This window comes from Hylobates moloch, unplaced genomic scaffold (assembly GCF_009828535.3).
Source record: "Hylobates moloch isolate HMO894 unplaced genomic scaffold, HMol_V3 SCAFFOLD_18, whole genome shotgun sequence".
Taxonomy (NCBI): domain Eukaryota; kingdom Metazoa; phylum Chordata; class Mammalia; order Primates; family Hylobatidae; genus Hylobates; species Hylobates moloch.
In genome coordinates, this window is record NW_026652293.1 from 79,520,641 (window position 1) to 79,548,495 (window position 27,855).

Genomic DNA, 27,855 nt, shown 5'->3' on the forward strand with positions numbered 1-27,855 from the left:
GACCTCAAACTATGAACAGCAAACATCAAAAAAACTGTCCAGGACACTAGCTGAGCAAAGATTTTACAGCAGAGTGTCAAGTGATCATTCTCTGCTTTCTTCCCATGTGAAATGTTCAGAACAGAAAGAAAATATTTTTTAAAAAGCCACGCATGGCCAGGCGTGGTGGCTCACGCCTGTAATCCCAGGACTTTCGGAGGCCGAGCCAGGTGGATCACAAGGTCAGGAGATCAAGACCATTCTGGCTAACATGGTGAAACCCCATCTCTACAAAAAATACCAAAAATTAGCCAGGCGTGCTGGCAGGCGCCTGTGGCCTTAGCTACTCGGGAGGCTGAGGCAGGAGAATCGCTTGAACACGAGTTCCAGACCAGCCTGGCCAACATAGTGAAATCCCGTCTCTACTAAAAATACAAAAATTAGCTGGGCATGGTGGCGCCTGCCTGGAGTCCCAGCTACTCAGGAGGCTGACGCAGGAGAATCGCTTGAACCCGGCAGGTGGAGGTTGCAGTGAGCCGAGATTGTGCCACTGCACTTCAGCTTGGGCAACAGAGTGAGGCTTCGTCTCCAAAAAAAAAAAAAAAAAAAGGAGAAATAGTTGATAATGTTGTGTTTGGAGAGACGAAGTTAGCACTTGGGAATGTAGAAAAGGAACTGGAAACAAGATTTCCTTCAGGCCCTAAAACAGGCTGGGGGAACAGAATCCTGGATTTGAGGTCCTGCTTGCCATACATTTGAAAAATGCTGAGAAAACCAGCTCCTCTGTGGAGTGTTAGAATAATTAAATGGCAGGCAATTAGACTGAGTGGCTTTGATGTCCTGGGATTCTATCTAAGGAATCCCAGCTAACTTAGATGAATTTCTTGTAAATTACAAACTTGGAGAAAAACAAAACGTAGGCTTAACCAACCACCAAATGCTAATACATCGCTTATTACATAATCAGGAAATTTCAACCTGAACAGTCCAGATAAGGTGACTGCATAATTGTAACGGTTCAATTATTAAACGTGGTTGCTTCCTCGTGCCCCTTATGAAGGCCTTCCCTTCAAGTTTAGCCCAAACCAGGGCTAGGGGCTTCCAGATTCATAAATCACTGTTTGCTGGAATAAACTCCTTAACATTTTAAAGGTGCTCCAATTTATTTTTTTAAGAGGAGAAAGGAGACTGGGCGCGGTGGCTCACGCCTGTAATTCCAGCACTTTGGGAGGCCGAGGCGGGCGGATCACGAGGTCAAGAGATCGAGGCCATCTTGGTCAACATGGTGAAATCCCCGTCTCTAATAAAAATACAAAAATTAGCTGGGCGTGGTGGTGCGCGCCTGTAATCCCAGCTACTCGGGAGGCTGAGGTAGGAGAATCGCTTGAACCCGGGAGGCAGAGGTTGTGGTGAGCCGAGATCGAGCCACTGAACTCCAGCCTGGCGACAGGGCGAGACTCCGTCTCAAAAAAAAAAAAAAAGAGGAGAAAGGAACCCACAGACCACAGCTCCTCCCACTCGGGAACCTTTCACGGGAGTCGGGACTCTCCCGACGACCCCACCGTCATCATAGCACAATCCACGCAGACGCGGCGCTGCGGGCGCGGGGCTGCCCCGGGAGGGCTCTGGGCCGTGCCGAAGTCACCAGGCAGAGCCCGGACAGTCACCCAGCGGCCGGGATCCCGCTGCCGGCTCGGCCCCCACCTGCGCGGGACGGGACTGAGGGCCGAGCTGCGCCAGCGGGACTCGGCCGCACACTCCGGAGCCGACCGCGGGGAGGCCCGGGGCCGGCAGCGCCGGTTCCAGCCAATTCCGACCGATTCCAACCACCCCTCTCCCTTCTCGGGACACCCTGCTCCGCACACTCACCATTCCCCACCTTTTGGGGGTCCCAGCGTCCTCCCTATGGATCTCGCAGTACCTGCAGGCCACAGGGCGATGGGGCCTGCGGCAGTCACCCGGGACTCTCGAGAGGCAGCAGACGGAAACCCAGCACCCCGCCGGCCGCAAGGAGACAAAGGCCCCGCCAGATCCCCAAGGCCGCCCCTTCCTCTCTGGCTGCACGCCTGATTGGACAGTTCTCACACTAGCGCCGCTGATTGGATGGAGCTCCAGGCCCCACCCCCTCAGGTCTTGAGTGACAGGAGGTGCAATCAGACACTGGGACGAATGAAACAAGAGTGACGGGTTTTTGGGTGCAGCCCTTTTGAGACGACATTCCTCAGGGCACTGCGACCTGGACCCACCTGCCTGGGGGACAATTGCATTTAACCTTGTATATAAGATTTTATCCATTCATAAGTTTTACACACACACACACACACAGACACACACGTATATTTCACAAATAGAAACAATAAATGATAATTATTTTAAAGTTTCCGATTCCATAACCTTCCTGGCCTCTGGTCTTTTGACCAGGCAGCCTGAGCTGTGGAAAGTGAGGCAATCCTCTCAGGCAGCAATGTACAATATAAATAAAAGTTGAGCCACGTGTGTCATTTAAAATTTTCTAGGATCTGGTGGGTCGAGGTGGCTCATGCCTGTAATCCCAGGACTTGGGGAGGCTGAGGAAGGAGGATCACCTGAGGCCACGAGTTCAACACCAGCCTGGCCAATATGGCGAAACCCCGTCTTTGCTAAAAATATAAAAAAAAAATTAGCCAGGAGTGGTGGTGGTAGTCTGTAATCCCAGCTACCCAGGAGGCTGAGGCAGGAGAATCGCGTGAGCCCGGGAAGCGGAGATTACAGTAAGCCGAGATCACGCCATTGCACTCCAGCTTGGGTAATAAGAGCAAAACTCCATCTCAAAAAAAAAAAAAAAAATCGGCTGTGAAGACATTTTCTCCTGCAGAAATTTAGCCAAACAGCTGGGTATGTCTTGAAGTCATTCTTTGGTTTTTAACAGGGTAAAGCTATTTTCTAAGACCTAAACCCTAGACTGGCCATGGGGCAAACCCTCACAACACATATGGAATTCATGCACAGTTAATGCATCTCTTCCTTTGAACCAGTGGTTGCTACTAATTTTGTTTCTGATTCAGCCCAGTTCTACAACTGCCCTGCCATGCACAGGGCACTGGACTAGCTGTCCTGGCCTTGGTGAACATCACCGTGGGGAGAGGACTTTGCTGGGAAAAAGTTGCATCCCCCCAGATTGAAACCATTCCACTTTCCAAATTGGAGTAAAACTGAAAAGACCTAGGGGGTTACCCAAGGGTTACAACAGGAACAAATAGCTCAGAATATTCAAAGCCATTTGATGGTATCATGGGTGAGTGTGTCTCACTTCAAACAAAATAAAACACTACTGTTACTCTGAGATTCTAAGTTAGGATTTATGTAAAAATATATAATAATTTTTTGATATACAACACACATACAAAAAAATACAAAGCATTCATGTAAAGCTCTGTGAGTTATTACAAAGCAAATACAGTTGTATAACCAAGAAATAGAACCAGCATCACTCATATCCCAACAATTACTATCTCTCTCCCTTATCTACCTCCCCAGTGGTAACTAAGATTATTATTATTATTATTATTATTATTATTATTATTTTTGAGACGAAGTCTCGCTCTTGTCCCCCAGGCTGGAGTGCAATGGCACGATCTTGACTCACTGCAACCTCCACCTCCCGGGTTCGAGCGATTCTGCTGCCTCAGCCTCCCGAGTAGCTGGAATTACAGGCGTCTGCCACCACACCCGGCTAATTTTTGTATTTTTAGTAGAATCAGGGCTTTACCATATTGGCCAGGCTGGTCTCGAACTCCTGACCTCAGGTGATCCACCCGCCTTGGCCTCCCAAAGTGCTGGGATTCCAGGCGTGAGCCACTGCACCCGGCCAATTTTTTTTTCTTTTTTTGAGACAGAGTGTAACCCTGTCACCCAGGCTGAAGGTGCTCTAGCAATCCTCCTACCTCAGCCAACTCAGTAGTTGGGACTACAGGCACACAACCACCACACCTGGCTCATCTCATTTAAAGATCTTAAGAGCTAACATTGTACATCACTTTTGCCTTTTTATACAAGCGTTTTATCACAGAAAATTTTAGCCATATACAAAATAAACGAAATAGTATAATAGACCTGTCACCCTGATTCAAGAACTACTCATCTTGTGCCATTGTTGTTTCATCTATACTTCAACCCATTCTGCACCCACTGCTGTATTTTTTTAGTTTTTTTTTTTTTTTTTTTGCATGAGGTCAGATGTACACACGTTGAAAGGCACAAATCTTAAATGTACAGTTTTTTAAAAATAAAATATACCCATATAAGCTTCACGCCTTTTAAGAATGGAATAATTTTCATCATTCTCAGAAAATTTCCTCATATTTCTTCCCGGGCAGTTTTTTTCTACTTTCAGAGGCTGTGTTGATTTATTTTCACTCTAGGTTCATTTTTGCCTGAAACCATACAATACGCATTTTATTCCACTTTGTCTCATATACCCAGCTTGTGAGATGCAGTCAGGGCGTGTGCTTCAGTGGCTTGTGTCATTGTACTCTGGGTAGTATTCTGTTGCATGAATATCCGCTCTACAGTTTGCGGAACCATTTTTCTGTTGATGGACATTTGGGTTGTTTCCTATTTTGGATTTTTATGGACAAAAGATCTATAAATATTCTTGTACAAATACTTGTTATATTTAATGTAATTCCTTTTTAGAATTTGACTGACGTGTGTTTTTAGTGGGATGATTGGTGATGTTGAGTACCTTTTTCTATACCTGTTGGCCATTTGTATGTCTTCTTTGGGAAAAATACTCAATCTTTTTCATATTTTTTAATGGGTTGTTACTATTTTCTTTTTTGATATGGAGTCTTGCTCTGTCACTCAGGCTGGAGTGCAGTGGCGTGATCTCAGCTCACTGCAACCTCCACCTTCTGGGTTCAAGCGATTCTCCTGCCTCAGCCTCCCGAGTAGATGGGACTACAGGCGCATGCCACCATGCCCAGATAATTTTTTTGCATTTTTAGTAGAGACGGGGTTTCACCATGTTAGCCAGGATGGTCTTGATCTCCTGACCTCGCGATCGGCCTGCCTTGGCCTCCCAAAGTGCTGGGATTACAGGCGTGAGCCACTGTGCCTGGTCAGGTTGTTGCTATTATTATCATCATCTTCATTATTGGTTTGCTTTGAATTGCATGAGTTTCTGCCCCTTAGCCTCTCAAAGTGCTGAGATTACAGGCGAGAGCCACCATGCCTGGCCATATGCCACATTCTCTTTATGCATTCATTCATCAAAGAACACTTGGGTTGCTTCCACCTTTCTGCTTTCATGAATATTCCTGCAATAAACATGGGTGTGCAGGTAAGTTTTTCAGGTCCTGCTTTGCATATTTTGGATAAATACCCAGAAGTGGAATCGCTGTATCATATAATAATTCCGTTTGAGAAACCTCCATATGGCCAGGTGCGGTGGCTCACACCTGTAATCCCAGCACTTTGGGAGGCTGAGGCGGGCAGATCACCTGAGGTCAGGAGTTCGAGACCAGCCTGGCCAACATGGTGAAATCCCATCTCTACTAAAAATACAAAAATTAGCCGGGTGTGGTGGCATGTGCCTGTAATCCCATCTATAGGGAGACTGAGGCAGGAGAATCACTTGAACATCGGACGCAGAGGTTGCAGTGAGCCAAGATCGCACCATTGCACTCCAGCCTGGGCAACAGAGCAAAACTCTGTCTCTAAAAAAAAAAAAAGAGAAACTTCCATACTATTTTTTGTAGTAGCTGGATCAATATTTCCCTACCAGCAGTGCACAGGGGTCTCAGTTTCTCCACATCCTAGAGAACATTTGTGGGTTCTTTATTTGCTTGATAATGGCCATTTAATGGGTGTTAGCAAAGGAAACCTGGTAGATTTGCTTTGCTTATTTATTTATTTATTTATTTATTTATTTATTTATTTAAGCAGGGTCTTACTGTTTCACCCAGGCTGGAGTGAAGTAGTACAATCTTGGCTCACTGCAGCCTCAACCTCCTGGGCTCAACTGAACCTCCCACTTCACTCTCCTGAGTAGCTGGGACTACAGGCATATGCCAACACACCCAATTGGCCATAAACTGGCCCCAAAACTGGCCATCAACGGAATCTCTGCAGCACTGTGACATATTCATAATGGCCCTAACGCCCGTGCTGGAAGGTTGTGGGTTTACGGGAATAAGGGCAAGGAACACCTGGCCCGCCCAGGGCGGAAAACCACTTAAAGGTGTTCTTAAGCCACAAACAATAGCATGAGTTATCTGTGCCTTAAGGATGTGCTCCTGCTGCAGTTAACTAGCCCAACCTATTCCTTTAATTCAGCCCATCCCTTCATTTCCCATAAGAGATACTTTTAGTTAATTTAATATCTATAAAAACAACGCTAATGACTGGCTTGCTGTTAATAAATATGTGGGTAAGTCTCTGTTTGGGGCTCTCAGCTCTAAAGGCTCTGAGACCCCTGATTTCCCACTTCACACCTCTATATTTCTGTGTGTCTTTAATTCTTCTAGCGCTGCTGGGTTATTAGGGTCTCCCCGACTGAGCTGGTCTTGGCACTGCTGCTTATTTTTATATAGCTGTGTGTAATGATCAGGCTATGCAACTATTTAGAAAGACACTTAAAAATGGTTTCTAATCTTTTGCTACCAAAACTGAATTATAACTCATGTTAAGATCCATAGTAAAAATATGTTCTTTTAAAATTTAGTTAAGTATTTTAAATGTATTGAAAGTGAAAATAGACCTTGTCAAAATTTCTGGGATGTGGTGAAAGCAGTGCTTTGAAATTTATAGCACTGAATGCAAATATTTAAAAAATAAAATCAATAATATTCCACCTTAAGACACTAAAGGAAGAGCAAAATAAACCTAAATTATTCAAAAGAAAAATCTAAACAATTGCACTGCAAATAAATGAGATTGAAAATAGAAAATCAACAGAGGAAAATAAATAGAACGAAAACTGGTTGTTTGAAAAGATTAATAAAATTAATAAATATTAAGTCAGGATAACCAAGAAAAAAAGATTTAAAATAAGATGAATATAAAAAATGAATGACAGACCAGCATTGCTGACCCCATAGGCATTAATAGGATTAAAAAAAAAATACTTCCAGGCACGTTGGCTCACACCTGTAATCCCAGCACTTTGGGAGGCTGAAGTGGGCGGATCACGAGGTCAGGAGATCGAGACCACGGTGAAACCCCGTCTCTACTAAAAATACACAAAAATTAGCTGGGCGTGGTGGTGGGTGCCTGTAGTCCCAGCTACTCGGGAGACTGAGGCAGGAGAATGGCGTGAACCCAGGAGGCGGAGCTTGCAGTGAGTCAAGATCATGCCACTGCACTTCAGCCTGGGTGAAAAAGCGAGACTCCATCTCAAAAAAAAAAAAAAAAAAAAGAATACTATAGACAGCTCTATTCTCATGAATATGATAACCCAGAATAATGGAACCAATTCCTTCTGGCACAATCCACCAAAACCCACAAAAGGAGATAATACTGTATCTATTAGTGAAATGGAATCAGTATCTACCTAGTAACCTTCAGAAAAACTTATGTTCAACCACGTTAACTTATTCTAACTAGTGGGGTTCAGGGGCTCCCACTTTGTCAAGAACATGTAGAAGTAGCAAACAACTGTATTACTCATTGGATCAGGGGATCCATGTCAACTATGGTCTATTACAGCACAATGGGTGCTATGACTACGGATAATTTAGGCTACGTGATACTTGTTTTTTGATTAAAAGATAGCATACCTGTTTTATATACAGTAATTCCCTCTAAGATCACAGGGGAACCATAGTTAACTTTTGTGGCATCACAGGTATAATTCTTTTGTAACCTGTATTGATTAAGGACATGGGAAGGTTTCCCAATTGATGCATTTCAACAGATTTTTAAATTAATTCACAGGCCATTTTGCAGAAGCATAAAACCCAATCAGCACCCAATTATCTACTTGTATATATTATTTAGTAAACTTCAGATTCCCAATCGGGTCAAACTGTAAAACTTTTTCTCTTGGGTAGGAGCTCCTTTGAGGCCAGTGGGTGAATGCCTGTGTACCCTATCCATATTTATAAATGTATTCCTCCAGAAAGGCTAAAACCAACATCGTCATTGTTGCATGTCCCCTACAAGGTAATAGTTGTGTTGTGGGGGTTTGGCTGGGCACAGTGGCTCATGCCTGTAATCCCAGGACTTTGGGAGGTGAGGCGGGCAGATCACGAGGTTAGGAGATCGAGACCATCCTGGCTAACACGGTGAAACCCCTTCTCTACAAAAAATACAAAAAATTAGCCGGGCGTGGTGGCGGGCGCCTGTAGTCCCAGCTACTCAGGAGGCAAGAGGCAAGAATGGCGTGAACCCGGGAGGTGGAGCTTGCAGTGAGCCGAGATCACGCCACTGCACTCCAGCCTGGGCAACAGAGTGAGACTCCGTCTTGGAGGAAAAAAAAGAATTCTGGGTTTATGTTTGAATTAACTCCTTTGCTGTGTCATATGGGTGCCATGGTTGTTTATCCCCAAAGCAGGTTCACTGTGTACTGTTATCAGCTTGTCTAAGGATGATGAGGGAGAACACATTCATGCACCTATTACATTTTATTACTTATAAAGGCATCAAAGAAGATGAGAAGTCTAAAATCCAGTGTGATGTGGTCCCCTGAGGTTCAGAGAAGTTGCCTGGAAGGATGGAATTTTGACTGCATGTGCCCCACTTGCAACACAGTTAAGGACTCCAGAAAATAGCCCAGCCCAGGTTTTATAGCCCAGGATCACCTGACTCACCGACCAAAAGTGTTGAGACATTGTATTTCTTGTGAAGACTGTTAAGTCTGGGCTGTTCTACCATTCTCTCCTGATTTCAGGATGCTGCGTTCCCAGAACATTCCACACTTATTCTTGAGAACTACAAGTAAGAAAGAGGGTAGAACTGGACCAGTCCAATATAACTTGGAGGACAGTTCTCAATCCTTAACAGTGAGGGATCAGGATATTTGTTGTGATAGAAACATAGGCAGTAGCAGTATGGAAATTTCAGTGTCCTAGTGGCCCATCTGCTATTAGGTTTCTGGACCACAGCATGACACATGACTGCTTTTCTCTTCTTTCTATAAAAGCTGCTTCCAGCTATCTTTTAATTCTTCTCATGCAAAGTAGCAGCATTTGATTTATCGGTAGTGTGGGCAATCTGTGCGGTTAAAGCAAACAGTTCAGGAGTCCATCAACCCACACTGAAGACCACCTAATCCTCCAGTGAGTGCCATTCAATCTTGCTGGTGTTAGCAACATACAGTAAGGTCATTTTGACTAAGGCCATCTAGGTTGCAAGGTTAGGCCTTTGGCATGCTGATCAGTAGTGCTAAAAGAAGCCCATATACTAGATAGAGGTTCTGCAATGAAAGAGGCTAATGCCAAATGCTTCTTCCCCTTTTGACTCATCAGTGCCTGGACCATGAGGCACCATGGATCTGCACCTCATCAGAAGAATGCACATAAAAGCAGTAGCACAAGAAAACACTCAAGGCCACTAGTCTTGCACAAGTCATCTTGTTAGACAATTAGGTGACATGCTTAATTCTCCCCAGCATGGGGACATTCTTCCTTTCTGCAACTTCACACACACAAAATCCCTGGAGCTGTCCCAAGTGTGTACAGTAATAATGTTCACATGGCTACTCCAAGCATCCAGTGATGGTAACCAAATGAGATGCAGTTACCACAGAGCAGTAGTCTGACTTTTGATAATCGGGAATAAAGAACCCAGTGGTGAAGGTGCTAGGTCACTGCCTCAATGTGAAGTACCTTGGAAACTGCCTGCCAAACACAGGTCAAGGTGGAACATACATCCTCCTGGGGAATGGCCAGTTAACCAATCATGTCTAGGAGTTGAGAGTTTTACTGTGGGACGAGGTGGCAACAGCTGATAACACAAAGCGCTGTGTAGACCAAAGTGAAAGTCCATCAATTGCTGGTTCTAATTCAGGTGACTTCTGTTATATTATGGAACCAGTTAGACAAAAGCAGGTAGTTAAAGCTGAAAAGATATCATCAGTCATGGTTGGTTCATTCTGTTGGTAATGCCAATTGTTTTCACAGTCTCATTGGTGACAGGAAAAATTAGGACCCTAAGACTACTGGGAAAACATGTGACACCCATGACTGTACAGATAAGACTGAGAGCAGTTATTAGTTACAAACACTCATAGACAGAAGAAAAAGGGTACTGTAAATGAGGCTGGTCCACACAAGACTTGCACTAGGAAGCAGATACAACAAACAGGGTGTAAGGGGAAGGCTTTGTAGTATCAAAAACGTGAGATGCTCCTTGGTTCTCACAACGATGCAACTGGTTTATTTAAATGCATCTGTGGAATGGTAGGCAACTGAAATATGTTAGACTACAGACGGATAAGATCAAAGTAGTATGTTACAATGCCATAATCCTGTAATATACAATTTATTGTAGTGCTAACTACACATAATATAAACTATGCATAATTCATACTTACAAAACTGTACTGTACTACGTATTATATAGCTACTTGTACACATATAAGTATACATGTAGATATGCTATATATACTAGATAATGCTATACTATATGGTATACTAGGGCACACCAATTCGACTATAAATGCAAAAGGCCCCAACAATACACTGGAAAATTGAACATTATCAATATGGGTTGAGTGTTTCTTATCTGAAATACTGGAGAACAGAAGTGCTTTGGATTTCCGACTTTTAACATTTTTGGAATATTTGCAGAAAACTTACTGGGTGAGCATCCCTAATCCAAAAATCAAAAATCCTCTAATGAGCATTTCTGTTGAGCATAAGACTGGTGCTCAAACAGTTTTTGACTTCAGAGCATTTCAGATGTGGTATTGGAATCCGGGGTTTACAGATGTTCAACCTGTAGATAAAATACTTACATTCCATGATGAAGGCAAATTTCACCCAGATAACCATAATATACTTAAATCTGAAAGCCAGTTACTGGAATAGACTATCAATAGAATGCCAAAAACCACAAATCATCTCAATAGACGCAGAAAAAAACATGTCATAAGAGTTCAACACTCCTTTACCATGAAACAATAAATAAAAAACACAAGAAAACTTCCTGAGTCTGTTTGGGAATATTTATGAAAAATCTGCAATATACTTGATGGTGAGACTGAATGCTTTCACACTCAGATTAGACAAGCATACTGTCCAATCACAGTTCTCTCTTCTTAATTCAAAGTAAAAAGTGGGCCAGGTGTGGTAGCTCATGTCAGTAACCCCAACATGTAGAGAGGCTGAGGCAGGAGGATAGCTTGAGGCCAGGAATTCAAGACCGGCCTAGACAATATAGTGAGATCCCATCTCTATAAAAATTTTTTTAAATTATATAATTAGTTGAGCATGGCAGCATGTGTCTGTAGCTCCAGCTACATAGGAGGCTAAGGTAGGAGAATCACTTGAACCCAGGAGTTTGAGGCTGCAGCGAGCTATGACTATACCACTACACTTCAGCCTAGCTGACAGAGTGAGACCCTCTCTAAAAACATAACAGTATTTTAAAAAGTGAACTATGCAAATAACAGCCAAAAATAATGACAAAGAATAAAGGAAAGAAAATGAAAATAATAATGTACATTAGACTATATAAAATTCACATACATGCAAATTAATAACAACTCTTTATTAGCAAAGAAAATGAAGAAAATCTTTACAACAAAAAAGTAGTTTTCCCATAAAAAGGTAGAATAAATATATATATATATATACACACACACACATATGTATAAAATGGGGGAGGAATAACCAAAACGTCCCACATAAGATCAGTAAGAAATTTCCAACAATTAACAAGAACTAATTTTTCAATAGTCCATTAATTAGAGAACAATTAAACAACTACATGAAAATTAAAATTGCCTACTATTAGAAATACATTTCATCTTAGTCTAGGGATCCAACAAATTTTTAAATGAATAGACAAAAATTATGTTAACTGACGAGAAACAAAACACAGTCTATTAAGCTCATGCACTATGGCTTATAAAGTATCTATGAAATTCTCAGCTCCATGATTCCTTGCAAAAAATTGAAAATCTATAAAGTATAGACACCTTCTTTAACAATGAACCACTGATAAAAATATATTTGAAAGCGACTGGGAAAATAAAGTGTTTTAACACATTTTTCATATTTTATGACGTTCTTTCCCAGGATGGGTTCTTCTAAGTTTTAGAAGGGAACTAGGAAAATTGCATATATTCTAATCTTCCTTACATATGTTAGGTTTCTCTCTAGTGTGAGTTTTTAATTTTTTCACGTGTTCTAACGAAACTAGAATAACTGAAAGCTTTAACACACTTCTTACATTCACAGAGGTGTTTTGTTGTTGTTGTTGTTTTTTTTTTACCACATATAAGCTCTTTCATGCTTTCGAAGGGAACTGGAACAACTGAAGGCTTTACCACATTTCTTACACTCATAGGGTTTTTCTCCAGTATGAGTCCTTTCATGGCTTCGAAGGGCACTGGAAGAAGTAAATGACTTACCACATTCCTTACATCCATAAGGTTTCACTCCAGTGTGAGTTCTTTCATGCTCGCATAGGTTACTGGAATATTTGAAGGCTTTACCACATTGTTTACATTCATAGGGCTTTTCTCCACTGTGAGTCCTTTCATGGACTCTGAGGACTCTGGAACATCTAAAGGCTTTGCCACATTTTATACATTCATAGGGTTTTTCTCCAGTGTGCGTTCTTTCATGTATTCCCAAGTAAGTGGAACGACTGAAGGCTTTGCCACATTCCTTACATTCATAGGGTTTCTCTCCAGTATGAGATCTTTCATGTTGGCGAAGAGAACTGGAAAAAGTGAATGATTTACCACATGTCTTACATGCATAGGGTTTCTCTCCAGTATGAGTTCTTTCATGTTCATGAAGATAACTTGAATAACTGAAGGCTTTATCACAATGTTTACATTTATATATTTTCTCTCCAGTGTAAGTGCTCTGAGGCATTTGAAATACACTAGGAAAATCAAAAGGCTTCTCATACACTGGACCCTTGTAAGGCCCATTACTACTGTGTACTACCATGTGTCTGTCAACACTGGTGAGAGAGATAAAGGCTTTCCCACATTGTTTGCAATGATATAACTTCTCTGGACATTCCTCACACTCAAATAGCTTGTTTCCAGTGTGAGATAGGATGTGCCTATGAAGGGCTGAATGACATATGAAGACTTTTCCGCACACACTGCATTCACACGGCTTTACTCCAGTAGAAACTTTCTTATTCAGATTCAAATTTGAATCCTGGCTGAAGGTTTCTCCATATTGACTGCCTTCTTTAATTTCAAACAGTCTCTCTACCACATGACTGCTGCAAAAATGATAAACACATCATTCATGGTACATTTATTCATGGTTTACATTGCTACTAATACCATGGAAAATCCAAGTTTCTTGCCATGTCTAAATTGTTTTAAAGCAAATAAACTAATTACTATAAGATAGGGGTCCCCCATAACTATTATCATTATTATAACTGTGGTAAGTCACATGTACAGTATCTTAGTGGTGTTTCCAAGTAAAATATTCTGAAAATATTGAACATTGATGTTACATTCAGGTGTATTTTTTGCTAAGACTTTTCTGGAAAAAAAAAATTTCTAGTGGTTCTTATTTGTTTTGTCTGTTTAAAAACTTACGACATGCTAAGATTCCCTCAAGGGGCATTTTTTGCTCTTGTGAATGCAAATTACCTTAGATTTCTCCCAGGATTTTTGAAGTCATCTTGGATATTCTGGTCTTCTGATTTGTTTCCTAAAATGTACAACCAAAAGATTATTCAAATGATTAGAAACTTTAAAAACTGCTAGATTCAAGGTTCACTATACACTGTGACCATGTCTAATTTTTTTCACCAAAGTACTCCCTTTCCACACGCCAAATCAGGAAACATTCATAACCAAGAAACGCTTGTTTTCTTTTTCTTCTCTTTTTTCTTTCTTTTTTTTTTTTTTTGGAGACAGATTGTTTCTTTGTTGCCCAGGCTGGAGTGCAGTGGCTCAATCTCGGCTCACTGCAACCTCCACTTCCCAGGTTCCAGCAATTAACCTGTCTCAGCCTCCCAAGTAGCTGGGATTACAGGCGCTTGCTACCATGCCTGGCTAATTTTTGTATTTTTTTTAGTAGAGATGGGGTTTCACCATGTTGGCCAGGCTGGTCTTGAACTCCTGACCTCAGGCGATTCACCCGCCTCGGCCTCCCAAAGTGCTGGGATTACAGGTGTGAGCCGCCGCGCCCAGCCAAAACACTTGTTTTCTAATCAACTACATGAAAAAGTGTTGTTATTCTTACCTACGGAAGCCAGGTTCCTGAAGATTTCTTGCATCACATCTCTATAGAGATTCTTTTGAGAAGGATCCAGCAAAGCCCACTCCTCCTGGGTAAAGGCCACAGCCACATCTTCAAATGACACTGAATCCTAGAATATCACACATATGTGGAGAGGAGGATGGCTTAGACAGACAGTACTAAGAATCTATACTCATCTTATAAAATTGTAACATAATTCTGCAGACTTCAAACATTTCTTCCATGACCTGGTCATCAGAACTTTACTCTCTGTCTGCACTTACTGCTTCCCACTCAACATTCTTCATGCTAAAATGAAACTATTGGGCCGGGCACGGTGGCTCACGCCTGTAATCCCAGCACTTTGGGAGGCCGAGGCGGGTGGATCACGAGGTCAGGAGATCGAGACCATCTTGGCTAACACGGTGAAACCCCGTCTCTACTAAAAATACAAAAAAATTAGCCGGGCGTGGTGGTGGGCGCCTGTAGTCCCAGCTACTCGGAGAGGGTGAGGCAGGAGAATGGTGTGAACCCAGGAGGCGGAGCTTGCAGTGAGCCGAGATTGCGCCACTGCACTCCAGCCTGGGAGACAGAGCGAGACTCTGTCTCAAAAAAAAAAAAAAAAAAAAAAGAAACTATTCAGAAAGTCAACAGCAGAGTAGGAACACCTGTCTCATTGGCAGGTGCAGGGAATAAACTGTGCTGTAAGAAATGAGGTCACCCCTAATTTCTATGCGTAGATTTTATCTTGAGGGCCTCTCATAACAAAATCATGCTATCTGTTGTGTATAACAGTTAGTATTAAGTCTTAAGACTACATATCCTTAGAAATACCTGCTCACAAAGCCTGACCTTTTGGAGTGAGAAAATAGATTTTTTTGACGGATCTCATCACCCTAAGTGAGTGGTTCACAATATGTAAACAATCTTATGCAAACAGTATATTATTCGCTGAACTCCAGTTTTGTTTTGTTTCTGAAAGCCTACTACTTTACTCCATTCTTGCAGTGGTACCTAGGGGATCAGCTCTGAAAAACACTCTGAGTATTAAGTCTCTAATGAGCATTCTTGGTAAACAATATTTCTCATATGCTGTTACAACTTGTTAACTGGAGAAATGAGGCATCAACGTGATTATAATAAGAAAATATTTGGAGGCTTGCAAGTAGTTTACTCCAGACCAAATTAAATCCAGTTGTAAATAAGACTGATAATTTATCTTTAATAACACAAACAAAACAATTTTAAAATTTCTATTGGATAACAACAAAGTGCAATGGAGTAAGTGGAAAGATAGTACATGTGCTAAGAAACTCAATGTCATCAAGATATCACCTCTTTGAAATAGCCTTAAGAAATTCCATCAATTCCCAAAGCAGACACTTTATTAGCAACTGAAAACTACTTTTCCAAACCTAATAAAAAAAAAAAGTGTCTAAGAATTGTCAAAGTCTTCCAAACAATAGGGCAATGGCTTCCTTACCATGTATCAGAAATTTTCAAACTATAATATTCAGGACAGTATTAACATGGAGATAAACAAATAGTCCAAAAGGGAAAAAAGTTTTAAATAAGCAGGAATTTTTTTTATTTTTTTAAATTTTATTTATTTATTTATTTTTGGTGAGACGGAGATTTACTCTTATTGCCCAGGCTGGAGTGCAATGGCATGATCTCGGCTCACCACATCCTCTGCTGCCTCCCAGGTTCAAGCGATTCTCCTGCCTCGGCCTCCCGAGTAGCTGGGATTACAGGCATGTGTCACTACACCTGGCTAATTTTGTATTTTTAGTAGAGATGGGGTTTTCACCGTGTTGCCCAGGCTGATCTTGAACTCCTGACCTCAGATAATCCGCCCGCCTCGGCCTCCCAAAGTGCTGGGATTACAGGCATGAGCCACTGCCTGGCCTGTAAGCAGGAATTTTACATGTAAAGTTCATTAATGACAGAGCATTCCAGAATAGTGGAAGAAATCAAAAGCACCTTAAAACATACAGTAGAGTAAACTGGTACTAACTGAAAAAGTACACTGCATTCCCCTCTATTCCATGAACAATAATCAAGTTCTTTATTTCAAATGTGAAAGATAAAACTAAAATATGTTCAGACTTCGAAGGAAAATAGGGGTATTTTTGGACAGAAAAATGGGCAGAATTCATTTAAATAGAAAAAACAAAGGAACTGACAAATTCACATATATTGATATTCAGGAAATTAAAAGGCAAAAAGCAGTGGGAAAAAAACTGTAATACATGCAATATAAAAGAATTATTATGAAGTGTAAAAATGAACACGATTTAAAAGTGAGAAAACAAGCAAAGCATACTTAAAAGAAGATGAAAGACTATCTATTTTTTTAAATAGTCAACTTCCTTGGTAATGAGAAAATAGAAAATAGGTACATGACATTTGAAATTGACTAGAAGAAAAAAAATCAATCCATGTGATGACAGCCATGGCAAACAGGTTACTCACGAAGGAAGGAGTTAACTGATACTCTCCATTGCTCTAATGTGAACATACCACAATGTGTAGCCCATTAATTTTTCTAAAATGTTCAGAGAATTTACTGTGCATTTGCACTTGGAGATGTGGCATAAAATTATAGGAGCATTATTTTTCCAAAAAGCAAAAAAATACACTTGAAAAAGCCCTAACATCAGAATCATTAGAATGGACAGCTGAATTAAATGGTCCACAGCCTCAGGCACTAGCATGTGTGAAACATACTGACACAAGGAAATCACCAATAAACCTTTTTGTTTTAATTCCATTCATACTCATTTATAGAAAGTTCAAGTAAAGCAAAATGGAACTGAAAAATTACAGATGATAAAAATGCAAAAAAGCAGCCAAAGAATCACAACAGTAGTCAACTAAGAGATAAGTCTAGGTGGGAACCACCAGAAAACTCTTAATGACTGTACGAGGCCCAGTTAAGAATTTTAATTATAATTTCCAAGTTGCTTCAACTATTATTACTAAAACTCTTGACAAATGTTTTACTCATTCTTACTGTATTTCATAATAGAAAACTTAAAAATTAAAATGTAAAAGAAAACAATTTTTATGTTTCTTTGCCTTATAACGTGATCTGAGTCGTGATTTACAGATTTCACAGAAATAAGTAAATCGAGCAGCACAGCTCACAGTGCTAGCTGCTCAGCAAGCAGCTAAAGTACACACCAGATACCAGGCGGAAGAACTGATTAGCAAGTCATTGCAAGAGAAGACAGAACCACACGGTGGTGGGCAATATCTGAACATTCTGCTAGTGGTACTAAGTGCGATGGTCATGGGCAGAGATGTGTTTGGAGAGGGCAGGAAATTATTACTCAGAAAATTGACACTTGTGGATCCATTAGGTCAGGACTTTTAAGGTGGTGTTTTTTTTTTTTTTTTGAGACGGAGTCTTGCTCTGTCACCCAGGCTGGAGTGCAGTGGCATGATCTTGGCTCACTGCAAGCTCCACCTCCCAGGTTCACGCCATTCTCCTGCCTCAGCCTCCCGAGTAGCTGGGACTACAGGTACCTACCACGACGCCTGGCTAGTTTTTTGTATTTTTAGTAGAGACGGGGTTTCACCGTGTCAGCCAGGATGGTGTCGATCTCCTGACCTCGTGATCCGCCCGCCTTGGCCTCCCAAAGTGCTGGGATTACAGGTGTGAGCCACCGCGCCTGGCCCATTACATCATTCTTATGCCTTTGCATCCTCGTAGCTTAGCTCTCACTTACAAATGAGAACATACAATGTTTGGTTTTCCATTCCTGAGTTACTTCACATAGAATAATGGTCTCCAATTCCACCCAGGTTGCTGCAAATGCCATTATTTGTTCCTTCTATGGCTTAGTATTCCATGGAGTGGGGTGTGTGTGTGTGTGTGTGTGTGTGTGTGTGTCTCCACTCAATGACTGATGGGCATCTGGGCTGGTTCCATATTTTTGCAATTGAGAATTGTGCTGCTATAAACGTGTGTGTAGAAGTGTCTTTTATTCATATAATTTCTTTTCCTCTGGGTAGATACCCCATGGTGGGATTGCTGGATCAAATGATACATCTACTTTTAGTTTTGTAAGGAATCGCCACAGTTTTCCATAGTGGCTGTACTAGTTTACATTCCCACCAGCAGTGTAGAAGTGTTCCCTTTTTAACCACATCCACAGCAACATCTATTTTTTTTTATTTCTCAATTTTGGCAAATTCTTGCTGGAGTAAAATGGTATCGCACTGTGGTTTTGATCTGCATTTCCTTGATAATTAGTGATGTTGAGTATTTTTTAATACGCTTGTCGGCCATCTGTATATCTAATTGTCTATTCATATCCTTTGCCTACTTTGGTAAGATTATTTGTTTTTTTTTTCTTGCTGATTAGAGTTTCTTGTAGATTCTGGGTATCAGTACCTTACCAGATGCACAGAGTGTGAAGATTGTCTCCCACTCTGTGGGTTGTCTGTTTACTCTGCTGATTATTTCTTTTGCTGTGCAGAAGCTTTTTAGTTTAATTAAGTCCCATCTATCTTTGTTTTGTTGCATTTGTTTTGGGATTCTTGGTAATGAACTCTGCCCAAGCCAAGGTCTAGAAAAGTTTTTCTGATGCGATCTTCTAGAATTTTGATAGTTCTATATCATAAATTTAAGTGTTTAATCCATCTTGAGTTGATTTTTAAGGAGAAAGAAGAAGATGCAGTCCCATTCTTCTACATGTGGGTTGCCAATTATCCCAGCACCATTTTTTTTTTTGAGGCAGAGTTTTGCTTTTGTTGCCAGGCTGGAGTGCAATGGGATGATCTTCTCTCACTGCAACCTCCACCTCCCAGGTTCAAGCAATTTTCCTGCCTCAGCTTCCCAAGTAGCTGGGATTACAGGCACTCGCCACCACACCCAGCTAATTTTGTATTTTTAGTAGAGACAGGGTTTCTCCATGTTGGTCAGGCTGGTCTCGAACTCCTGACCTCAGGTGATCCACCTGCCTTGGCCTCCCAAAGTGCTGGGATTACAGGCATGAGCCACCGTGCCTGGCCTATCATTTGTTGAATAGGGTGTCCTTTCCCCACTTTATGTTTTTGTTTGGTTTGTAGAAAACCAGTTGGCTCTAAGTATTTGGCTTCATTTCTGAGTTTTCTATTCTGTTCCATCAGTCTATGTGCCTACTTTTATAAAAGTACCAAGCCGTTGTGACTACAGCCTTGTAGTACAGTTTGAAGTTGGGTAATGTGATGCCTCCAGATTTGTTCTTTTTACTTCATCTTTCTTTGGCTATGTGACCTCTTTTTTGGTTCCATATGAGTTTTAGAATTGTTTTTTCTACTTCTGTGAAGAATGCTAATGCTATTTTGATGGAAATTGCATTGAATGTGTAGACTGCTTTTGGCAGTATGGACATTTTCACAATACCGATTAGACCCATCCATGATCATGGGATGCGTTTCCATTTGTTTGTGTCACCTGTAATTTCTTTCAACCATGTTTTGTAGTTTTTCTTGTAGAGGTCTTTCACTTCCTTGGTTAGGTATTATATCCCCACGGTTTTTGTTTTGTTTTGTTCTTTCAGCTGTCAAAAAGGCTGAGTTCTTTTTTTTTTTTTTTTTTTTTTTGAGACAGAGTCTTGCTCTGTCGCCCAGGCTGGAGTGCAGTGGCATGATCTCAGCTCACTGCAAGCTCCGCCTCCCAGGTTCACACCATTCTCCTGCCTCAGCCTCCCGAGTAGCTGGGACTACAGGCACCCACCACCACGCCCAGCTAATTTTGTTTTTTGTATTTTTAGTAGAGACGGGGTTTCACCATGTTAGCCAGGATGCTCTCCATCTCCTGACCTTGTGATCCACCCGCCTTGGCCTCCAAAAGTGCTGGGATTAGGGCATGAGCCACCACACCCGGCCAAAAAAGGTTGAATTCTTGATTTGATTCTCAGCATGGTCACTGTTGGTGTACAGCAGTGCTACAATTTGTGTACATTGATTTTGTATCCTGAAACTTTAATGAATTTATTTATCAGATATAGGAGCTTTCTGGGTGAGTCTCTAGGATTTTCGAGGTATATGATTATCATCAACGAACAGTGACAGTTTTACTTCCATCATGCCTTTCTAACAAACCCCCAATCTTAACTCATTCCAGCATTAATCCTTAAGTCCTAGTCCAAAATCTCATCTAACTGAAGGCAAGTTCCTTCCATCTATGAGCCTGTCACATCAAAAGGAAGTTAGGTACTACCTATATAAAATGGGGGTAGAGGCATTGGGTAAATACACCTGTTCTAAATGGGAGAAATGAGCCAAAACAAAGGGGCTACAGGCCCCATGCAAGTCCAAAATCCAGTGGGGCAATAAAATCTTAATGCTCCAAAATGATCTCCTTTGACTCCATGTCTCGCATCCAGGTCATGCTGATGCAAGAAGTGGGCTCCCATGGCCTTTGGCAGCTCCACCCCTATGGCTTTGCAGGGTACAGCCCCATTCCTGGCTGCTTTCACAACGTGGCATTGTCTGTGACTGTTCCAGGTACATACTGTAAGCTGTCAGTGGATCTGCCATGCTGGGTCTGCAGGATGGTGGCTCTCTTCTCACAGCTCCACTAGGCAGTGCCACAATGGGAGCTTTGTGTGGGAATTCCAACCCCACATTTCCCTTCCACGCTGCCTTAGCATAGATTCTCTATGTGGCCTACACCACTGCAGCAAACTTCTGCCTAGATGTCCGTGTATTTCCATACATCCTCTGAAATTGTGGCAGAGGCTCCCAAACCTCGATTCTTAACTTGGCTTTGTGTGGGGATTCCAATCCCACATCTCCCTTCCACACTGCCTTAGCATAGGTTCTCCATGTGGGCTAGGCCACTGCAGCAAACTTCTGCCTAGATGTCCGGGCATTTCCACACATCCTCTGAAATCGTGGCGAAGGTTCCCAAACCTTAGTTTTTAATTTTTCTGTACCCACAGGCCCAACACCAAGTGAAAGCTGCCAAGACTTGGGGCTTGAACCCTCTGAAGCAATGGCCTGAGCTGTACATTGGTCTCTTTTAGCCACAGCTAGGACATAGCACCATGTCCCAAGACTACAAAAAGCAGCAAGGCCCTGGGGCCCCGATCATGAAACCATTTTTTTCTCCTATGCCTCCAAGCCTGTGATGGGAGGGACTGCCGTGCAGACCTCTGACATGTCCTAAAGACATTTTCCCCATTGTCTTGGCAATTAACATTTGGCTCCTCATTACTTATATAAATTTCTGCAGCTGGTTTAAATTTTTCCTCAGAAAATGGGTTTTCTTTTCTATCGCATCGTCAGGCTGAAAATTTTCCAAACTTTTATGCTCTGCTTCCCTTTTAAACATAAGTTTCAATTCCAAACTACCTTTTTTTGAATGCATAAAACTGAATGCTTTTAAGAGCACCCAAGTCACCTCTTGAATGCTTTGCTCCTTAGAAATTTCCTCTCCCAGATACCCTAAATCATCTCTCTCAGTTTCAAAGTTCTGCAGATCTCTAGGGCAGGGGCAAAATGCTGCCAGTCTCTTTGCTAAAGTATAGCAAGAGTCACCTTTGCTTCAGTTCCAAAGAAAATCCTCATTTCCATCTGAAACCACCTCAGCCTGGACTTAACTGTCCATATCACTATCAGCATTTTGGTCAAAGCCATTTAACAAGTCTCTAGAAAGTTCCAAACTTACCCACATCTTCCTGTCTCCTTCTGAGCCCTCCAAACTGTTCCAACCTCTGTCTGTTATCCAGTTCCAAAGTAACTTCCACATATTCAGGTATCTTTACAGCACCGCCCCACTCTCTCTTTTTTTTTTTTTTTTTTTTTTTGAGACGGAGTCTCGCTTTTTTTTTTTGAGACGGAGTCTCGCTCTGTCGCCCAGGCTGGAGTGCCGTGGTGTGATCTCGGCTCACTGCAAGCTCCGCCTCCCGGGTTCACGCCATTCTCCTGCCTCAGCCTCCCGAGTAGCTGGGACTACAGGCGCCCACCATCACGCCCGGCTAATTTTTTTGTATTTTTAGTAGAGACGGGGTTTCATCGTGTTAAACAGGATGGTCTCGATCTCCTGACCTCATGATCCGCCCACCTTGGCCTCCCAAAGTGCTGGGATTACAGGCGTGAGCCACCACGCCTGGCAACACCACCCCACTCTCTACAGTATCAATTTACTGTATTAGTCCATTCTCACATTGCTATAAGAAAATACCTGAGACTGAGTAATTTGTAAGGGAAAGAAGTTTAATTGACTGACAGTTCCACATGGCTGGGGAGGCCTCAGGAAATACAATCATGGCAGAAGGCGAAGGGGAAGCAAGGCACCTTCTTCACATGGTGGTAGGAAAAAGAATGACTGAAGGAGAAACTTGCCAAACACTCATCAAACCATCAGGTTTCGTGAGAACAATTACTTCCACCTGGTCTCTCAATTCAAGGTGAGATATTGGGTGGGGACACAGTCAAATCATATCACCATCTCAATGCCGCTCCTTGCTATTGGTCTGTTTAGAGTTTCTATTTATTTCTCATTTAATCTAGGAGAGTTTCATAATTCCAGGAATTCATAAATCTCCTCTAGGTTTTCCAGTTTGGGCACACGAAGCTGTTGAAAGTAGCCTTAGTCTATCTTTTGTATTTCTGTTGTATTGTTCGTAATATCTCCTGTTTCATTTCCCTTTTTTCTTTTTTTTTTTTTTTTTGAGATGGAGTCTCACTCTATCACCCAGGCTGCAGTGCAGTGGCGTGATCTCAGCTCACTGCAACCTCCACCTCCCAGGTTGTGATTCCCCCGCCTCAGCCTCTTGAGTACCTGGAATTACAGGAATGCGTCACCATGCCCAGCTAATTTTTGTATTTTTAGCTGGTCTTGAACTCCTGACCTCACGACCTGCCCACCTCAGCTTCCCAAAGTGCTGGGATTACAGGCATGAGGCACCATGCCCGGCCCTCCTATTTCATTTCTAATTGAGCTTATTTAGATCTTCTCTCTTCTTTTCTTGGTTAATCTCACTAATGGTATATAAATTTTGTTTATCTTTTCAAATAACCAGCTTTTTGTTTCATTTATCTTTTGTATTTTTTGTTTGTTTCAATTTCATTTAGTTTTGCTCCGATCTTTGTTACTTCTTTTATTCTGCTGGGTTTGGATTTGGTTTGTTATTGTTTCTCTAGTTCTTTCAGCTGTGACCTTAGATGGTCTATTCCTACTCGTTCAGACTTTTTTTTTTTTTTGAGACGGAGTCTTCCTCTGTCCCCCAGGCTGGAGTGCAGTGGCGCGATCTCGGCTCACCGCAACCTCCACCTCCTGGGTCCATGCCATTCTCCTGCCTCAGCCTCCCGAGTAGCTGGGACTACAGGCGCCCGCCAACATGCCCGGCTAATTTTTTGTATTTTTAGTAGAGACGGGGTTTCACCGTGTTAGCCAGGATGGTCTCGATCTCCTGACCTCGTGATCCGCCCACCTCGGCCTCCCAAAGTGCTGGGATTACAGGCTTGAGCCACCACGCCTGGCCTCGTTCAGACTTTTTAATGTAGGCATTTAATGATACAAACTTTTGTCTTAGCACCACCTTTGCTGTATCTCAGAGGTTTTGATAGGTTGTGTCACTAGCATCATTCTGTTCAAAAAATGTTTAAATTTCTATCTTGATTTCATTGTTGACCCAACAATCAGTCATTCGGGAGCAGATTATTTAATTTCCATGTATTTGCATGGTTTTGAGTGTTCCTTTTGGAGTTGATTTCCAATTATACTCCATTGTGGTCTAAGAGGGTACTTGATATGATTTTTTCTTAAATTTATTGAGACTTGTTTTGTAGCCTATCACATGGTATATCTTCAAGAATGTTCCATGTGCTGATGAACAGCATGTATACACTGCAATTGTTGAGTAGAATATTCTGTAAATATCTGTTAAGTCCATTTGTTCTATGATATAGTCAAGACCATTGTTTTTTTTGTTGGCTTTCTGTCTTGACCTGTCTAGTGCTGTCAGTGGAGTATCGAAGTCCCCCACTGTTATTGTGTTGCCATCTATCTCATTTTTAGGTCTAGTAGTAATTGTTCTATAAATTTGGGAGCTCCAGTGTTAGATGCATATAGACTTAAGACTGTGATATTTTCTTGTTGGACTAGTCTTTTTATCATTACATAATGCTCCTCTTTCTCTCTTTTAATTGCTGTTGCTTTAAAGTTTGTTTTGTCTGATAGAAGAATAGCTACCGCGGCTCCCTTTTGGTGTCCATTTGCATGGAGTATCTTTTTCCACCTCTTTACCTTAGATTTATGTGAGTCCTTATGTGTCAGGTGAGTCTCTTGAAGACAGCTGATACTTGGTTGGTGAATTCTTTTCTTTTTCTTTTTTTTTTTTTTTTTTTCAGACAGAGTCTCACTCTGTCACCCAGGCTGGAGTGCAGTGGTGCCATCTCAGCTCACTGCAACCTCCATCTCCCAGGTTCAAGCGATCCTCCTGCCTCAGCCGCCCTAATAGCTGGGACTACAGGCATGCACCACCATGCCCAACTAATTTTTGTATTTTGAGCAGAGATGAGGTTTCACCATATTGGCCAGGCTGGTGTTGAACTCCTGACCTCGTGATCTGCCTGCTTCGGCCCCCAAAGTGTTGGGATTACAGGCATGCGCCACTATGCCCAGTGGTGAATTCTTATCCATTCTGCCATTCTGTATCTTTTAAGTGAAGACATTTAGGTCATTTACATTCAACGTCAGCATTGAGATTTAAGGTACTCTTCTACGAATCATGCTGCTAGTTGCTGCCTGAATACCTTGGTGGGTTTTTTTTTTCATTGTGTTATTGTTTTATAGGTCCTGTGAGGTTTATACTTTAAGGAGGTTCTATTTTGGTGTATTTTTTGAGGTTTTGTTTCATGATTTAGAACTCCTTTAGGCAGGGCACGGTGGCTCACGCCTGTAATCCCAGCACTTTGGGAGGCCGAGGCGGGTGGATCACGAGGTCAGGAGATTGAGACCATCCTGGCTAACACAGTGAAACCCCATCTCTACTAAAAATACAAAAAATTAGCTGGCCATGGTGGCGGGCGCCTGTAGTCCCAGCTACTTGGGAGGCTGAGGCAGGAGACTCCAGCCTGGGCGATAGAGCGAGACTCCGCCTCAAAAAAAAAAAAAAACTCCTTTTAGCAGTTGTAGTGCTGGTTTGGTAGTGGTGAATTCTCAGTATTTGCTTGTCTGAAAATAATTTTATCTTTCCTTCATTTATGAAGCTCAGTTTCACTGGATACAAAATTCTTGGCTGACAATTATTTTGCTGAAGGAGGCTAAAGATAGAACCCCAATCTCTTTTAGCTTGTTGGGTTTCTGCTGAAAAATCTGCTGTAATCTGATAGGTTTTCCTTCCTAGGTTACCTGATGCTTTTGCCTCACAGGTCTTCAGATTCTTTCCTTCTTCTTGATTTTAGATAACCTGATGAATAGGCATCTAGGTGATTATCTTTTTGTGATACATTTTCCAGGTGTTCTTTGAGCTTCTTCTATTTGGATGTCTAGACTTCTAGCAAGGCCAGAGAAGTTTTCCTCAATTATTTCCTCAAATAAGAATTCCAAAATTTTAGTACTCTTCTTCCTGAGAAACACCAATTATTGCTAGCTTCAGAGGCTTTGTTCTTTTTTCATTTTTTTTTTGTTTTGCTACAAATCGAGTTAATTTGAAAGCCTTGTCTTCAAGCTCTGAAGTTCTTTCTTACACATGTTCACTTCTATTGTTGAAACTTTCCAGTTTACTTCACAGTTCTCTAAGTGTGTCATTCATTTCCAGAAGTTGTGATTGTTTTTTATTGATGATACGTGTTTGGAGATTTTTTTGGCCATATCCTGTATTTTTTTTTTTTTTTTTTGTAATTCCCTTAAATTGGTTTCCACCTTTCTCTGGTGCCTCCACGAGTAGCTTAATAATCAACCTTCTAAATTCTTTTCCTGGCAATTCAGATTTCTTCTTAGTTTGCATCCACTGCTGGGGAGCTTGTGTGATTTTTGAGGGTGTTAAAGAACTTTATTTTGTCATATTACCTGAATTGTTTTTCTGGTTCCTTCTCATTTGGGTAGACTATGTCAGAGGAAAGATCTGAGGCTCAAGGACTGTGGTTCAGATTCTGCTGTCTCACAGGGTGATGCCTTGATGTGGTGCCCTCCCCCTTTCCCTAGGGATGGGCTTCCTGAGACCCAGAAGGCAGTGACTGTTATGGCTCTTCTAGGTCAAGCCACCCATTGGAGGTGCTGGACTCTGGGCTGGTACTGGGGAGTGTCTGCAAAGAGTCCTGTGATGTGATCTCTTCAGGTCTCTTGGCCTGGATACCAATACCTGCTTCATTGGATGTAGCAGGGGAGTCAGGTGGACTCTCTGAGGGTCCTTGGTTGTAGTTTTTTGTTGTTGTTGTTGTTTTTTGTTTTTTGGTGCATTGTTTTTCTTGAATGCTAATTATGCTAGCAATGAACTTCTCATGTGGACAGACTCAGAACCTGTGGTTAGCCAGGATGTTACAGGTGGTGGAATTAGCAGTTGTTTGCTGCTTTCTTGGAGCAGGGTCATTCTGTTATGAGTTGCTGTAATGGCTTGCATTGGTTGGCCACCAGCCAGGAGGTGGCACTCTCAAGAGAGCATCAGCTGCGGTAATATAGGGGGATACCAGCTTGCCCTAAGGTCACCTGAATAAGTTTCAGGTTTCTCAGGTAATGGGTGGGGTCATAGAGTTCCCAAAAAAGTATGTCTTTTGTCTTTGGCTACCAACATGGGTAGCGAAGAACCATCAGGCTGGGGCAAGGTTAGGTGTGTCTGAGCTCAGACTCTCCTTGGGAGAAGCTTGCTGAGGCCACTGTGGGAGATGGTGGTGTGGTATTCAGGCCAATGGAGTTGTTTCCAGGGGTACTATGGCTGCCTCTGCTGTATCATACAGGCTGCCAGGGAAGTGGGAGAAAGCCAGCAGTGACAGGCCTCACCCAGTTCCCTTGCAGCCAGAAAAGCCAGTCTCACTCTCACCATGTCTCACCACCAGCACCCAGGCTTATATGCAGGAAGCCAGTCAGCAGGGCTGAGATCTTGCCCCAGGCTACAAGCCTCCCCACTGAGAATGCAAGTAGGGCTTTTAGGCCCCACTCCATCCCATCTGCTGTGACTTCTGTCCCCCTATCTGCACTTCCCTTTCAACAACCCCCAGATTTTGCCCAGGAAAGTTCATGCTCAGTTGAAATTATTATAAAGTTCAGGCCGGCGTGGTGGCTCACACCTGTAATCCCAGTACTTTGGGAGGCCGAGGCGGGTGGATCATCAGGTCAGGAGATCGAGACCATCCTGGCTAACATGGTGAAACCCTGTCTCTACTAAAAAAATACAAAAAATTAGCCGGGCGTGGTGGCAGGCGCCTGTACTCCCAGCTACTCGGGAGGCTAAGGCAGGAGAATAGCGTGAACCCGGGAGGCGGAGCTTGCAGTGAACCGAGATCGCGCCACTGCACTCCAGCCTGGGCGACAGAGTGAGACTCCGTCTCAAAAAAAAAAAAAAAA

The 27,855-nt window shown here is 42.2% G+C and overlaps 3 protein-coding genes across 4 annotated transcripts in view; all 3 read right to left on the reverse strand.

Moving 5' to 3' along the window:
• ZNF695 (zinc finger protein 695) overlaps positions 1-1,988 on the reverse strand; it is a 31,589-nt gene extending 29,601 nt beyond the window's left edge. For both annotated transcript variants that reach the window (XM_058430673.1, XM_058430672.1), the window contains exon 1: positions 1,849-1,988. Coding sequence is in view for 1 of the 2 variants with exons in the window: in XM_058430672.1 (XP_058286655.1) it covers positions 1,849-1,851 (3 nt within the window). In the remaining variant the exon portion in view is untranslated. The remainder of the gene's footprint in view (positions 1-1,848) is intronic.
• Positions 1-27,855, reverse strand: part of AHCTF1 (AT-hook containing transcription factor 1) — a 254,423-nt gene that overhangs the window by 177,842 nt on the left and 48,726 nt on the right. The window lies entirely within an intron of this gene.
• ZNF670 (zinc finger protein 670) overlaps positions 11,677-27,855 on the reverse strand; it is a 30,361-nt gene continuing 14,182 nt past the window's right edge. The window contains exons 2-4 of the mRNA XM_032136261.2: positions 14,352-14,478; positions 13,754-13,814; positions 11,677-13,371 (exon numbers count right to left, since the gene is read on the reverse strand). Of these exons, the coding sequence (XP_031992152.1) occupies positions 12,393-13,371; positions 13,754-13,814; positions 14,352-14,478 (1,167 nt within the window). The 3' untranslated portion in view covers positions 11,677-12,392. The remainder of the gene's footprint in view (positions 13,372-13,753; positions 13,815-14,351; positions 14,479-27,855) is intronic.